Genomic DNA, 17,002 nt, shown 5'->3' on the forward strand with positions numbered 1-17,002 from the left:
CTGTGGTGTATGTCACAGACATGGCTTGGATCCCAGGTTGTTGTGGCTGTGGCTTAAGCTGGCAGCTCCAGCTCCAGTTTAACCCCTAGCCTAAGAGCTTCCATATGCCATGGGTGGGGCCCTAAAAAAAAAAACAAAAGACCAAAAAAAAAAAAAAAAAAGAGAGAGAGAAATCAAAATGGAACAAACAAACAAACAAAATACTTCAGTGAATAACCTTATATGTTTCTCATTTCACATGGGAGTATACCTGTAAGACAATTTCTTAGTGGAGTTACTGGGTCGAAGGAATAGGCAGAGAAGACATCAGATAATCCCCAATTGGGGGACATAATATAAAATACTCAACTCTTCAAAGTTGTCAAGATTATGAAAAACAAGGAAAGATGAATTCATAGATCAGATAAGACTAAGGAGATATGATGACTAAATGCAATGTGGTATCTTGGATTGGATCCTGGGAGAGAAAAAGGACAAAGTTTAGAGTTTAATTAGTAAACTAAATTCCAATGTTGATTTCTTAGTTTTGACAAATATCCTGTGGTAATATATGTTGTAAACATTAGGGGAATCTGGGTGAAAGGTATCTGGGAACTCTGTTCTTTCTTTGCAACTTTTCTGAAAATGTGAAATTATTCTGAAAGTAAAAGTTTAGGGGGTTCCCCTTGTGGCACAGTGGAAACAAATCTGACCAGTAACGCTGAGGATGTGGGTTTGATACCTGGCTTTGATCATTGGGTCGGGGATCTAGCATTGCTGTGAGCTGTGGTGTAGGTCACAAACATGGCTTGGATCCTGAGTTGCTGTGGCTGTGGCTGTGACTGTGGCTAGGCTGGAGCTGTAGCTCTGATTTGACCCCTAGGCTGGGCACTTCCATGTGCCACAGGTGTGGCCCTAAAAAAAATAAAAGGTTTATTCTTTTAAAAAAAAATGGCATTAGGGAAAAACTGGTGAAATCCTCACAGTCTGTCGTGGAGTTAATAATATTGTATCAATGTTAAGACTGTAGTTTTGGGGAGTTCCCATCATGGCGCAGTGGTTAACGAACCCGACTAGGAACCATGAGGTTGCGGGTTCGATCCCTGCCCTTGCGCAGTGGGTTAACGATCTGGCGTTGCCATGAGCTGTGGTGTAGGTTGCAGATGCGGCTCGGATCCCGAGTTGCTGTGGCTCTGGCGTAGGCCGGTGGCTGCAGCTCCGATTAGACCCCTAGCCTGGGAACCTCCATATGCCGCGGGAGCGGCCCAAAAAATAGCCAAAAGACAAAAAAAAAAAAAAAGACTAGTTTTGACAAATGTCCCATGGTTATGTAAGATGTTAACATTTGGGGAAGCTGGGTAAAGGGTATACAGGAACTATCTATGCTGTCTTTGTCCTTTTTATATAAATCAAGTTATTTCAGAATTAATGGTTTTTTAATTTTTTATTTTACTTATTTATTTTTTTGCCATTTCTTGGGCCGCTTCCGCGGCATATGGAGGTTCCCAGGCTAGGGGTCTAATCGGAGCTGTAGCTGCCAGCCTACGCCAGAGCCACAGCAACGCAGGATCCGAGCCGAGTCTGCAATCTACACCACAGCTCATGGCAACGCCAGATCGTTAACCCACTGAGCAAGGGCAGGGATCAAACCCTCAACCTCATGGTTCCTAGTCGGATTTGTTAACCACTGGGCCACGACGGGAACTCCAATGTTTTTTTTTTTTTTAATGTGCATTTGTACTTTTTTTTTTTTTTTTTTTTTTTGCTTTTTAGGGCTGCACCTGCAGCATATGGAGATTCCCATGCTAGGGTCTAATCGGAGCTACAGCTGCCAGCCTACACCACAGCCACAGCAATGCCGGATCCTTAACCTACTGAGCAAAGCCAGGGATCAAACCTGCAACCTTATGGTTCCTAGTCGGATCTGTTTCTGCTGCGCCACGACGGGAATGCCTGTGCATTTGTAATTTTGATTGTTACTAATAAATTGCCCTCTACAGAGCATAATCAAACAAGTAAAAGGAAAAATAAGGGGAATACAAGTACAGATATGATAAATTCATTTGAGTAATAAAAAAATTAAATTAAAAAATAAAATAAGGGGAAGAGTAGAATCCCCATGATGATGCTGCAACTATAGCATCTTAAGGCTTCACTACATAAAACTGACAAATGATTCCTCCTTTAATAAGCAAAGTGGTTCTTTTTGCCAAATTAATGATATGTGGATGTGTGAAATCAGTTACCATCAATATAATTTTTTTTTTTTTTTTTTTGTCTTTTTGCTATTTCTTGGGCCGCTCCCACGGCATATGGAGTTTCCCAGGCTAGGGGTCTAATCGGAGCTGTAGCCGCCAGCCTATGCCAGAGCCACAGCAACGCGGGATCCGAGCCGCGTCTGCAACCTACACCACAGCTCACGGCAACGCCGGATCGGTAACCTACTGAGCAAGGGCAGGGATCAAACCCGCAACCTCCTGGTTCCTAGTCGGATTCATTGACCACTGCGCTACGACGGGAACTCCAATATAATTTTAAAACTGATTTATAAATAGATAGATCTCGGTCTGAAGCTCAGGAGTTAAAAGACTTGGTTACAGAGATAATCAACTTGAGAACAACATTCTCTCCTATGAACCCGTATTTGGCTGAATGAGACTACCTACTAAAGAAGTTTATTGAGGAGTTCTGTGATGGTTTAGTGGGTTAAAGATCTGGTGGTGTCACTGCTGTGGCTTGGGTTGCTGCTGTGGCATGGTTTTGATCCCTGGCCCAGGAACTTCTGCATGCTGCAGGAAAAAAGTTTATTCACCTGAAAAGGAAATGGCTGTGTAAAGAGGCTAATGTCTCTAGATCAGTGGTTTTAACAGTTGATTTTTCCCCCAAGAGAACATTTAGCAATATCTGGAGACATTTTTGGTTTTTTTACAGTTTGGGGAAGGGGATGTTGACTGCTACTGGCATCTAGTGGTAGAGACCCAGGGTGCTACTAAACATCGCACAATGTGTAGGATAGCCCCCTACAGCAACAGTTATCCAACCCTAAATGTCAGTAGTACCAAGGTGGAGAAACTCTGCTATAGATCATATTTCACAAAGCTTTATTCTCTCAGCAAATGTTACAGTTGGGGGTTAGTTCATAGCGCCAGTGAAAAAGGTGGGCATTTTTCTTTTTTTTTTTTTTGGCCTTGCCCATGGCATGCTAAAGTTCTTGGGCCAAGGATTGAACCCATGCCACAGCAGTGACCTGAGCCACTGCGGTGTCAGTGCATGATCCTTAACCCACTGAGCCACCAGAGAACTCCAAAGAGCTCTATGCCCCAAAGTTGGCTTAATTGGAAGCTGATATTCAGAGCGCGATAGAAGTTTTTTGGTTTTTTTTTTTTTTTTTTTTTTTTTTTCTATTTTTGGGGCCACACCCAAGGCATATGGAGGTTCCCAGGCTAGGGGTCAAATTGGAGCTGTAGCCACCGGCTTACGCCACAGCCACAGCAATGCCAGATTCGAGCTGCGTCTTTGACCTATACCACAGCTCACGGCAATGCAGGATCTTTAACCCACTGAGTGAGGCGAGGGATTGAACTTGTAACCTCATGGTTCCCAGTCTTGTTCATTGACTGCTGAGCCACAATGAGAACTCCCTTTTTTTTGGCCATGCCTGGGCGAGGCATCAAACCTGTGCCATAGCTGTGACAGTGCCAGATCCTTGACCCGCTAGGCCACCAGGGAACTCTACCTAAACTTTGTACGTTCCTATTTGTTAATTGGTGGCCTGTAGAAGATGTGAAGGGAAAATCTTTGATCAAGACCATTCTTTGGGGTCAAGGAGGAAAAGCAAATCTAACAATCGACTTCAAAATCACGAACACATACACCTTTTTAAAAAGTATCAAAAATATTAAACTTTTGACTCTGTTGTCACTGCTGTGACTTGGGTTACTTGCTGTGGCTGGGGTTTGATTGCTGGCACAAGAACTTTTGCATGCTACAGGTGCGGCCAAAAAAATAAGTAAAAATGTTAAACTTTAGTTAATAATAAACATGCTGAACTAATACCTGCAACTTTGAAATGTATCAAAATATGAAAGAGTCTAATGGATAGAGGAAGAGACGGATAAATAGCCATGTAATAAAGTAAACATAGTAAAACGTAGAATCTAGAAAGTGGGTTTATGGAAGGTTGACTGTATGATTCTATTTTTTTCTATGTTTGAAAATTTTCATAATATTGGGGGTATAAAAAAAAAAACAGATTCACACTCTTGGGCAGACACTAAGTTAGTGGAAACCACATTGCTGATTTTGATGGGTGGCCTCAGGCAAGTTACTTAAGCCATGGCATCAACCCAAGCCACTGCAGTGATAACGCCAGATCCTTAACTTGCTGCACCACAAGAGAACTCCTTAACTTTTTAATTTTAACCTGAAGAGTGATTGTTGTTTGGCTCAAATTAAATGCTAATATTGTGAGGTTCAAATGAAATAATATGAAAGCAGTTTGAAAAGCATGAAGTTCTCCATCTAAAAATGTAATGCATTACTATTAGGAAGGATGAGTGGCCAGTTATATACTATGGCTCTAAGTGGTTGTTTTTTTTTGTTTGTTTGTTTTTTGTTTTTGTCTTTTTGCCTTTTCTAGGGCTGCTCCCACGGCATATGGAGGTTCCCAGGCTAGGGGTCTAATTGGAGCTGTAGCCGCCGGCCTACGCCACAGCCACAGCCACAGCCACATCAGATCCAAGCCACGTCTGTGACCTACACCACGACTCATGGCAACGCTGCATCCTTAACCCACTGAGCAAGGGCAGGGATTGAACCCAAAACCTCATGGTTCCTAGTCAGATTTGTTAACCACTGAGCCATGACGGGAACTCCATCCTCTAGGTATTCTTGACAACTCCCTGTGTAATGACATTAGCACTGTTTTACCTTCTTGCAATTGGAAGTGTGAAACAACCATTTCCATAAAAACTTCTAGCAAATATTTCTCAAATACTTGTGACTTAGATTTTTTTTAATATTTGTATTACTCAAATGAATTTATCACATCTGTAGTTGTATAATGATCATAACAATCCAGTTTCACAGGATTTCCATCCCACAACCCAAGCACATCCCAGACCCCAGACTTAGATTTCTCTTCTAAGAGGAAAGACTCATTTTCCTTCTGCTTAACTTTAATATATTTTCCTGTTTTACTTATAGATTGCCCAGATCGCCATTTAGGGCAGTAGGAATCTTCTTTGATTGTGGAACACTGGGCATGAGCTTTGCCATTGGCTGGCTGAGAAGGAGGAGGCAGAATGTCTGCATTGTTACACCACAGAGTTCAAACTTCAGAAGACTTTGAGTTAAGCAGTGTCATTTACTCTGCAAGTGATTATGTCTTCACCTGTCCTCTATGATCATCACAAACTAATGAAACACCTCTTAGGTCTTAAGAATTCGGGTCACACTGTTTTCTGGATGCTCTGGCAGCTGATACAGGTAGGATTGGGCTGAGTTTTGTGGGGTATGGTGGAAGGGAAAGTACTCATCTTTCCATTCTCCAGTCCTTGCTCAAGTTAAACCTCTGTGCATGTAAAGATTAGGTTTACTAATCTAGATTATTTTATAGAACAGGACTGACTCTAGAGAAATGCTTTAATTATTACATTAGGATTCTAAAAATAGATGTGAAAGGCAAAGTTTCCTCCACTTTTGTTTTGGGAGTTGAAATGGATGTTCTATTTGAGAGCATAATTTGAAAATAGTGGATAGAGTCTTTACATTTTATTTTCTGTACTAAATGTCATATATGATCTTAACTGTGTATGAATGTATATTCATGCTGATGGAGCTTACTGCTTTTTCTAGGACCTGTGAAAAATGGAACCAAACTCGCTGAGGACAAAAGTCCCAGCTTTCCTATCTGATTTGGGGAAGGCCACCTTGAGGGGAATCAGAAAGTGTCCCCGATGCGGCACTTACAATGGAACCCGGGGACTGAGCTGTAAAAATAAGACCTGTGGAACCATATTCCGGTATGGTGCGCGGAAGCAGCCTAGTGCGGAAGCTGTCAAAATCATAACAGGCTCTGACCTGCAAGTCTACTCAGTGCGGCAAAGAGACCGGGGCCCTGATTACCGATGCTTTGTGGAGCTAGGAGTTTCTGAGACGACAATCCAGACCGTGGATGGGACGATCATCACTCAACTGAGCTCTGGACGGTGTTATGTCCCCTCATGCCTGAAAGCTGCCACCCAGGGTGTGGTAGAAAACCAGTGCCAGCACATCAAGCTGGCAGTGAACTGCCAAACAGAGGCCACCCCTCTGACTCTAAAGAGCTCGGTCCTGAATGCAATGCAGGCCTCGCCAGAAACCAAGCAGACCATCTGGCAGTTAGCCACAGAACCCACAGGTCCCCTTGTACAGAGGATTACTAAAAACATTTTGGTGGTGAAGTGTAAGGCAAGTCAGAAGCATAGTTTAGGATATTTGCATACATCCTTCATGCAGAAAATCAGTGCCAAAAGCTTACCTGAGCGCCGTTTCTTCTGCTCCTGCCAGACTCTGAAATCACACAAGTCGAATGCCTCCAAGGATGAGGCGGTCCAGAGATGCATTCATTTCTTTGCTTGCATCTGTGCCTTTGCCAGTGACGAGACATTGGCTCAGGAATTCTCAGACTTCCTAAATTTTGATTCCAGTGGTAGGTGGTATGACAGTTACTCTTGTTTGTCTAAAATACCAATGAAAGGGTTCCACTGATGGCATTTGGAGATTATCCCAGCAATCTTAAGAAGCAGTAGCTAGATAAATGAAAAAAGCATTCCTTCTTTTGGAGTTCCTGTCATGGCACAGTGGAAACAAATCCAACCAAGAACCGTGAGGTTGCCGGTTTGATCTCTGGCCTTACTCAGTGGGTTAAGGATCTGGCATTGCTATGAGCTGTGGTGTAGATCGCAGACGCGGCTCAGATCTGGTGTTGCTGTGGCTGTGGTGTAGGCCGGCAGCTACAGCTCCAATTAGACCCCTAGCCTGGGAACCTCCACGTGCCTCGGGTGTGGCCCTAAAAAAGACAAAAAAACAAAACAAAACAAAAAAGCATTCCTTCTTTTAAACCCAGTCAGCACATTTGCATAAAGCTTCGTTGGTTGATTGCTTGGTTGGTTGGTTGAAATGAATGATTTGGGCATTTTCATTGAAACAATGAATCTAGCAAAGTTTGCTTTATGGTTTTTTTTTTTTTTGCTTTTTTTTTTTTTTGGTCTTTTGTTTATTTAGGGCCACACCTGCCACATATGGAAGTTCCCAGGCTGGAGGTCAGATCGGAGCTGTAGCTGCCGGCCTACGCCACAGCCCCAAGGAACTCCTTGCTTTGGTATTTTTACTTTTCCACAGATGCCCTAGGTTAGTAAAAACAGCAAACCAAAAAAATTCCCTTTAGTGTTACTTCTTCTTTTGAAGCTGGGAAAAACAAGTAGCTGGCTCAAAGGACCTTTAGGAATTCCCTGGTGGCCTAGTGGGTTAAGGATCTGGCATTATCACTGCTGTGGCTTGGGTCTCTGCAGTAGAGTGGGTTTGAGCCCCGGGTTGGGAACTTCTGCATGCCCCAAGTGTGGCCAAAAAAAAAAAAAAAAAGCCTTTAAAATTTCTGTATTTGGAGTTGCCATTGTGGCACAGCGGAAACGAATCTGACTAGGAACCATGAGGTTGCCGGTTTGATCCCTGGCCTCACTCAGTGGGTTAATGATCCAGCGTTGCTGTGAGCTGTGGTGTAGGTCGAAGATGCAGCTCAAATCTGGCATTGCTGTGGCTAGGGCGTAGGCCAGCACCTGTAGCTCCAATTCGACCCCTAGCCTGGGAACATCCATGTGCCATGGGTGCGGCCCTCGAAAGACAAAAAGACAAACAAAAAACCAAAAAAGTTTCTACATTAAGTCTTACGTTGTTGTGGAGTTCCTGTCGTGGCACAGTAGAACTGAATCTGACCAGAAACCCTAAAAAAAAAAAAATCTTCTGTTGTTGTTTTTATTTTTTTGTCTTTTTTCTAGGGCCTCACTCACGGCATATGGAGATTCCCAGGCTAGGGGTCCAATCAGAGCCGTAGCTGCCGGCCTATGCCAGAGCCACAGCAACTCATATTACAAGCTGCACCTGCAGCCTATACCAGAGCTCACGGCAACACCAGATCCTCAACCCACTGAGCGAGGCCAGGGATGGAACCCGAAACCTCATGGTTCCTAGTCGGATTCGTTAACCACTGAGCCACGACAGGAACTCCTATTTTTTTTAAATTAATTAATTTATTTTTAATTTTTTGCAGGCCCACACCCGAAGCATATAGAGTTTCCCAGGCGAGGGGTCAAATTGGAGCTGCAGCTGCCAGCCTATGCCAGAGCCACAGTAACGTGGGATTTGAGCTTCATCTGCAACCTACACCACAGCTCATGGCAATGCTGTATCCTTAATCCACTGAGTGAGGCCATGGGTCAAAGCTGCGTACTAGTAGGGTTTGTTAACCACTGAGCCATGACACAAACGTCTTATGTTGTTGTTTTTAATATTTTTATCTTGTGGATGCTTTTTATTTTCATTTCTTTTTGTTTTGTCTTTTTTTAGGGCTGCACCTGGGGCATATGGAGGTTCCCAGGCTAGGGTCCACTCGGAGCTGTAGCTGCCGGCCTATGCCACAGCCACAGCAACTCAGGATCCTTAACCCACTGATAGAGGCCAGGGATCAAACCTGCGTCCTCAAGGGTACTAGTCAGGTTCGTTAACTGCTGAGCCATAATGGGAACTCCTTATTTTCATTTCTGAATGATCTGTAGTTGGCAGCAGCTGCCAATTTTTGAATTTTAGTATTTATCTCTAGAGCCTTTTTACCATGTTAATGGTCTGTAAACAAAAACATATACTTTGAAGAGTTCCTTAAAGGAACTGATTTTAAAGCAGGCAGTCACCCTAAATTTGTTTAGAGGATTTGGATTTTTGTAAATTAATTTTTCTCAGATAAGGACACATACTTACTCTTGGAGAGTATTTTTTTTTTTTTTTTTTTGTCTTTTGTCTTTTTGTCTGTTGTTGTTGTTGCTGTTGTTGCTATTTCTTGGGCCGCTCCCGCGGCATATGGAGGTTCCCAGGCTAGGGGTTGAATCGGAGCTGTAGCCACCAGCCTACGCCAGAGCCACAGCAACGTGGGATCCGAGCCGCGTCTGCGACCTACACCACAGCTCACGGCAACGCCGGATCGTTAACCTACTGAGCAAGGGCAGGGACCAAACCCGCGACCTCATAGTTCCTAGTCGGATTCGTTAACCACTGCGCCACGACGGGAACTCCGTTGGAGAGTATTAATATTTCAGAAATTTGTTCTCTTCTAGGTCTTAAGGAGATTATTGTGCCCCAGTTAGGTTGCCATTCAGAATCAACAGTATCAGCTTGTGAGTCTACTGCCTCTAAGCCAAAGAAGAGGAAAAAGGAGGAAGTATCTGGTGAGAAGCTGTTTGGTTCGTTTGATGGTGTTAGTTTTAAAGATTGTTTTACTGTGTTTTATGTGTTTCACTGAATTTCAGCAAATTTAAGAAATAATGTGGGTTTGATTTTTTTTTTCCTGGAAAAAGTCTTACTCTTGAGACATTGATGATTCTTTGTTAAATCAAGCTAATAGTTGGTTCTATTGGTCAAGTATAAGATCCAACCATGGAGTTCTATTGTGGCTTAGCGGGTTAAGGATCTGGTGTGGTCACTGCTGTGGCACTGGTTCGATCCCTGGCCCAGGAACTTTCATGTGCCATGAGTGTGGCTAAAAAGAAGAAAAAAAATCCAACCAAACTCCACTTGTATTATTATTAAAATTTTTTTTTTCCTTTTTTGGCCACCCCCACAGCACATGGTTCCCGGGCCAGGGATCTCAACCTAAGCTGCAGCTGCTGCAGTACCAGATCCTTAACCCGCTGTGCTGGGCCAGGAATCAAACCTGCATCCCAGCACTCCCAACATGCCATTGTGCCACAGTGAGAACTCCCACTTGTGTTACTGTATTTCTTCGTTTATCCGTTAAACATTCAGACTAGTTTTAGACCTTAATCTGCCTTAAGACACTGTATGATGTTTTCATCAATAGAATGTCTTTTAAAAATTTGTGGCAATGGCTAATTATATTTTCCATGATAATTTAGGAGTATAATTTGTTATTCACATTTTCAGCAGGTGGTGCAATAAATATATATATGTTTTAATTCAAATATATCAGTGTCAGTTAAGAACTCATATAAATCAACATGAGAATACCTAGTTGATAGGTATTAAAAGACCTAGACTCTTGAAATTCCCACTGTGGCACAGCAGGTTAAGGATCCAGCATTGTCTCTGCAGTGGCACCAGTTTGATCCCCGGCCCAGTGCAGTGGGTTAAGGATCTGGCGTAGGTTGAAGCTGTGTCTCATTCAGTTGCTGGCCCCAGAACTTCCATATGATGTGGGTGCGGCCAAAAAAAACAAAACAAAACAAAAAACTAGACTCTAAACAGAAGGAAAGGAGTTCCCGTCATGGCACAGCAGAAATAATCCGACTAGGAACTATGAAGTTGTGGGTTTGATCCCTGACCTCGTGCAGTGGGTTAAAGATCTGGTGTTGCTGTGAGCTGTGGTGTAGGTCACAGACGTGGCTTGGATCCTGAGTTGCTGTGGCTGTGGCTAGGCTGGCAGCTATAGCTCTGATTCGACCCCTAGCCTGGGAACCTCCATATGCCACAGTGTGGCCCCAAAAACCAAAACATAGAAAAAAACAGTAGAAGGAAAATATTACCTGGTCTGCATGTGTGGACTAAACTCCAAACTCACTAGTGAACAGAGAAACACAAACATTTCATAAGTGCAAAATTAAAGCAAGAGGAGTTCCCATTGTGGCTCAGTGGGTTAAGAACCCAACTAATATCCATGAGGATGTGGGTTCGATCCCTGGGCTTGCTCAGTCGGTTAAGGATCTGGTGTTGCTGTGAGCTGCAGTGTAGGTCACAGACCGCACTGGATCTGGTGTTGCTGTGGCTGTGGCATAGACCAGTAGCTCTAGCTCCGGTTTGGCCCCCCCCCAGGAATTTCCCTATGCCACAGATGTGGCTATAAAAAGAAAAAAAAAAAATTAAAACAAGATACTTCCGGGTATCAAATTAGCCTTTTTTTAAATGATGAGACCACAGACAAAGGTGAAATCAGGGCTTTTGAGCATGGCTAGTAGTGTAAGTTGCTTTAATCATTTGTAAAAGCAGTGTGCAGTATTTCTTAAGAACCTTAGCAATGTTCCTACCCGTAGAGGGAGTATTGCTGGAGATGAGTCAGGTAGTCATGCACAGGAGTTTAGGGGCTGGCAAGTTGGAGAAAGATGGAGATACAAAGTGACCTGGTTATTTCTGTGTTTTTGAGAGGTAATTTTGGCAGCAAGATAGAGCAGAGATTGTTGTTAAATGTTTACTTATCAGTCTTTCCCGGGAAAACTTGAAATTAAAAAAAAATTTTTTTTTAACCCTTAAACTCAGTAATGTCACTTCTTTTTTGTGGCATGTGGAAGTTCCCAGGCTAGGGGGTCGAATCGGAGCTACAGCTGCCAGCCTATGCCACAGTCACAGCAATGCCAGATCAGAGCTGTGTCTGTGATCTGCACCACAGCTTATAGCAATGCTGGATCCTTAACCCAATGAGTGGGGCCAGGGATTGAACCTATGTCCTCATGGATACTAGTTGTGTTTGTTACCACTGAGCCACAATGGGAACTCCAGTAATATCACTTCTAAGTAATCCTTTTTTTAAAAAATAATCCTTAGTACAGGAAAAGCATTTTGTCCAGATATGCTTGTTGTGTGGTTATTATAATAGTGAAAAACTAGAAACAAACTATGGGCCAACCACTTAGTTAAATGAACCATGATAAAGCCACTGGCTAGAATACCAGGTAGCCATTAAAAAATGACTGTAAAAGGAGTTCCCATTGTGGCTCAGTGGGTTAAGAACCTGACAGTGTCTCTGAGGATATGGGTCTGATCCCTGACCTTGCTCAGTGGGTTAAAGATCAGACATTGTTGCAAGCTGTGGTGTCTGCCCCAGATATGACTCGGATCTGGCATTGTCTTGGCTTTTGTGTAGCCTGGCAGCTGTAGCTCCAGTTCGACCCCTAACCTGGGAACTTGCGTATACTGCACCTGCGGCTAAATCTGGCAATCCTGGTATAATCACAGCTGCTTAAAATCACAAACCTTGCAAAATAAACTATTCATACACCAAAAAATGGATGATAGTTCACCAGAAAATTAATAGTGATTGTCCAAGAGGTGAGAGCAAAGGGTGAATTTTTTTTCTCCCTTTCATTGTAGTTTCCTTCACCGACTTCCTGTAAAGAGTATGAGACACTTGAGTTCCCTGCTGGCTCAGGAGGTTAAGGATCTGGCGTCGCTACTATAGTTCTGGTCACTGCTGTGATGCAAGTTTGATCCCAAGAACTTCTGTATGCCTCAGGCACAGCTGAAAAAAAAAGTGGGGGTTCCCATTGTGGCTAGTATCCATGAGGATGTGGGTTTAATCCCTGACCTCACTCAGTAGGTTAAGGATCCTGCATTGCTGTGAGCGGTGGTGCAGGTCACCAATGCAGCTCAGATCCTGAGTTGCTGCGGCTGTGGCTATGACTATGGTTGGCACTTGCAGCTCCAATTTGAGCCCTAGCGTGGCCGCTCTTGCAGCCCTAAAAATGAAAAAGCAAAAAACAAAACAAAACAAAAAAAACTTAAAATATTATGTATAAAGTCTAACACTAATTCCTTCTAGAAACTAAGCTAAGTTAGAAATTAGCAAAAAAAAAAAAAAAAAAAAAAAAAGGAGTTCCCATTGTGGCGCAGTGGTTAACGAATCCGACTAGGAACCATGAGGTTACGGGTTCGGTCCCTGCCCTTACTCAGTGGGTTGACGATCTGGCGTTGCCGTGAGCTGTGGTGTAGGCTGCAGATGCAGCTCGGATCCCGCGTTGCTGTGGCTCTGGCGTAGGCCAGTGGCTACAGCTCCGATTCGACCCCTAACTTGGGAACCTGCATATGCTGCGGGAGCGGCCCAAGAAATAGCAACAACAACAACAACAACAACAAAAGACCAAAAAAAAGAAAAAAAGAAAAAAAAAGAAATTAGCAGACTTTTTTTTTTTTTTTCCCCACTGTACAGCAAGGGGATCAAGTTATCCTTACATGTATACATTACAATTACATTCTTTTTCCCAACCCTTTGTTCTGTTGCAACATGAGTATCTAGACAAAGTTCTCAATGCTACTCAGCAGGATCTCCTTGTAAATCTATTCTTAGTGAAATTAGCAGGCTTTTTAATGCTTTAAACTCTTCAGAAATTAATATTGAATCAATTTGTATTCTGCAGACATCTTGTTAAGCACTGTAATGATTTGTGGTTTAGGTGCACAGACGAACAGCTCGATGCTGCCTCAAGATGCAGTGAACAGTAATCTAAGGAAAAGTGGCCTGAAAAAGCCTGTGGTTGCTTCTTCATTAAAAAGGCAGGGTAAGTTTCCCTTCCCTAGGATAGGCTAAAGAGGTGTTAATTCATCCTAAAGAAGCCCAAAGCAATATAATCAAAAGAGGAGTTCCCTGGTAATGTAGAGGGTTAAGGACCCAGTGTTTTCACTGGTGTGGCTTGGGTCGCTGCTGTAGCATGGGTTGGATCCTTGGCCTGGGAACTTCCATGCGCTATGGGTGTGACCAAAAAAAAAAAAAAAAAATATATATATATATATATATATATATGTAATCAAAAGTAATGTTGCAGGTTGTCCCCTAGGGAGTGCTAAGATAAAAACTAGCAGGACCTGAGGCTGAGATCTCTGCTGTCTCTCCCACTGCTTTCAAATCAAGCTCAAAACCAAATTGCCTTTTAAGTAACAAATGCAACAAAAATTACTGACTTATTTTAGCAGCGCATATTTTATAGAATATTTTTGTTTTGTTGCTCATTACCCACATGCAGTTAGTACGGAGGTTCAAAATTGAAGAAGAAACATATTTTAAAATTGTGCAGGGATAAATAATTGTTAAGAAAGACAAATATAGTCTGTACTCCAAAGGTAGTAAATTTTGAAAACACCTAAAAGCAGTAGCATGGATATTATTTTGAATTAATGAGACAGAATACTTAATTTTGAACATAACTTATACATTTATATTTATCACTTTTCTACTCAGAATAATTAAACTTGTATGTTTGAAGATCAACATTTTTTAACCCTTTTATAATATGAGTGGGTGATTAGAAGTTAGACATCATCCCTGCCCTCATACTCTGGTTTTGAAGACAAGACCAGTACATAAATAGCAAATAATACAAGACCAAATCTTAATTTACTAATTAAAGAAGAACTGACACATTCCAAGAATAAATATTTTTGGAAGGTCAGGAAGTAAACAGATCAGAAGCATCTGTTAGAAGATCTTAAACAAAATTTTGTCACTTTGATGCAAAGAAAAAAGAAAATAGCTTTAAATCCAAATTATCACAATATGTATTTATCTGTGAGAATTTTAATTTTAAATGAATAGTAGTTTTGGCATCATTATTTCTTTATAAAAGATAATATGGGGGGGTTCCCTGGTGGCTCAGTGGGTTAAGGACCTGGCATTGTCACTACTGTGGCTTAAGTTGCTGCTATGGCAAGGGTTCAGTGCCTGGCCTGGGAATTTCACACGCCTCAGGCAAGGCCAAAACAAATGAAAGGGATATACTTCAGACACAGTGAAGATATTTCAGGAGAAGAAATGGAATAAAATGGTAGGTTGGTGGGTACATGGAGATGTTCTAGATGGATTCTTAAAAAAAGAAACTCTGCTATCTTCCATTTCACTTAAAATATCTAATTTCTTTGAATTTTCAACTTGCTGCTCTCTTCTGTGTCAATGCCTTGGCTTTTTCAAACTTCAGTTAACTGTTTAATTCTGTGAGAAAAGATAAATTTATTGGAGTTTTTACCCCCTCCCCATCAGCCTGTGGTCAGCTGTTAGATGAGGCACAAGTGACCTTATCCTTCCAAGACTGGCTGGCTAGTGTCACGGAACGCATCCATCAAACCATGCACTATCAGTTTGATGGTAAGTATTGGTCATCCAATTGGACTTTTGCTCAAAGTAGGAGAAATTAAAGAAATTATGATGTAGTTCTATGCTATTTTGATAGAAAAAATAATTGGGCTTCAGGCCAAACTGCATTGGACCTCAAGAAAATAGAAATCTAAATGAAAGGAGGAGGAGTTCCCATCGTGGCGCAGTGGTTAACGAATCCGACTAGGAACCATGAGGTTGCGGGTTCGGTCCCTGCCCTTGCTCAGTGGGTTAATGATCTGGTGTTGCCGTGAGCTGTGGTGTAGGTTGCAGACGCGGCTCGGATCCCAAGTTGCTGTGGCTCTGGCGGAGGCCGGTGGCTACAGCTCCAATTCGACCCCTAGCCTGGGAACCTCCATATGCCACGGGAGCAGCCCAAGAAATGGCAAAAAGACAAAATAAATAAATAAATAAAATAAATGAAAGGAGAAATCATGTAATTAAAGTGTAGGACCAGCAAAAAGAATTTAGAGACGGAAGAGAAAAACCACAGCAAACAGTAAGTGGTTTTTCTCTTGGTCTTGGGGTGTGCGTGGGTGTTTGTTTGGTGAGGGAGATACCAAAACCTTAGAAGATCATTCTAACCCTCAAACTTAAAATCAAAGCAAGGGATGGAATTTCCTGGTGGCACAGCTGGTTAAGGATCCAGTGTTTTCACTTCCGTGGAACGGTTCAATCCCTGATCTGGGAACTTCTGACTGCCATGGGTGAGGCTCCCCCTACCTTACCCCCCAAAAAAAATCAAAGCAAGGGACGAAAAAGTTTAGAAAAAATCTAAACATGTGAGACTAACATAGTTATACAGAATTACAAAGGAATGCTAAGGAAGATTGGAGAACACAGGCTGGTTTCAGGTTGATTGTGATAGCCTTATAGAACCTCAGCAATTTCAGAGGTGGACCTTCTAACCAGGGCTGCCCATTGCCTTAAAAGCAGCCTTGGTGGATGGTTTTCTAGGCTTTGTGCAGCTGTGTGCAGCACACTGCTTTTTGAGACAGCTCACAACATGGTTGAATAGTGATAGCTGTGAAAAGGTCTTCCTCATTCTAAGAGGAAATGTTTGTCAATAATACTGCCTGTTGGTTTACTTCTGCACTCTAGCCACATGGACTAAGTCTGTGGTCCTATTTTCAAATAACAGTCCCTGCCACTGCATACACCCATTGTCCTACTTGACAGGTCATTTCTTTTCCAAGTGATACTTCAGGTCTTCAGACATTCCTCATGGCATATTTATAAACCTCACATCATTTTGATGATCTTTGCTGAATATGTTGGAAGTTTGTAGATATCATTTTAAAAATAAAGCACCCCACACTGAACAGTAGTCCAGCAGCAGACACTCAGAGAAGATGAGTTATGGCTTCATGTTGAGGAAAGGGACAAGAATGGAAGAATGGAAGTCTTGAAATACATGCTAAGTTTTATTTGTATTAATTCAGGAAAAAATTAAACTTTAGAAGTAAAAACAATAAGCTAGGAGTTTCCGTCATGGCTCAGTGGTTAACGAACCTGACTAGTATCCATGAGGATGTGGGTTTGATCCCTGGCTTTGCTCAGTGGGTTAAGGATCTGGCGTTGCTATGAGCTCTGTTGTAGGTGGCAGAAGCAGCTCGGATCCTGCGTGCTGTGGCTGTGGTGTAGGCCGGCAGCTACAACTCCGATTTGACTCCTAGCCTGGGAACCTCCATATGTGGTGGTTGCAGCCTTAAAAAGACAAAAAAGACAAAAAAAACAAAACAAAACAAAACAAAAAAAAAACCCAATAAGCTAGGGAAGGTTAAAGAGAGAGTCTATGTTTTTTTCTTTTAAAAATTTATGTATATATTTTTTGAAATAACATAATAAATATCTACTAACCTGCCTCCCAAGACATAAAATAGAACATTGACAATAATAGAAGCT

The 17,002-nt window shown here is 42.3% G+C and overlaps 1 protein-coding gene across 4 annotated transcripts in view; it reads left to right on the forward strand.

Annotated features, from left to right (window-relative positions):
• C3H2orf42 (chromosome 3 open reading frame, human C2orf42) overlaps window positions 1-17,002 on the forward strand; it is a 30,920-nt gene that overhangs the window by 1,442 nt on the left and 12,476 nt on the right. For all 4 annotated transcript variants that reach the window (NM_001243818.1, XM_021085640.1, XM_021085639.1 and 1 more), the window contains 5 exon segments: window positions 5,185-5,466; window positions 5,836-6,670; window positions 9,345-9,455; window positions 13,407-13,511; window positions 14,984-15,088. In NM_001243818.1, coding sequence (NP_001230747.1) covers window positions 5,848-6,670; window positions 9,345-9,455; window positions 13,407-13,511; window positions 14,984-15,088 — 1,144 coding nt within the window. In that variant the 5' untranslated portion in view covers window positions 5,185-5,466; window positions 5,836-5,847.

Source organism: Sus scrofa, chromosome 3, assembly GCF_000003025.6.
Source record: "Sus scrofa isolate TJ Tabasco breed Duroc chromosome 3, Sscrofa11.1, whole genome shotgun sequence".
Lineage (NCBI taxonomy): Eukaryota > Metazoa > Chordata > Mammalia > Artiodactyla > Suidae > Sus > Sus scrofa.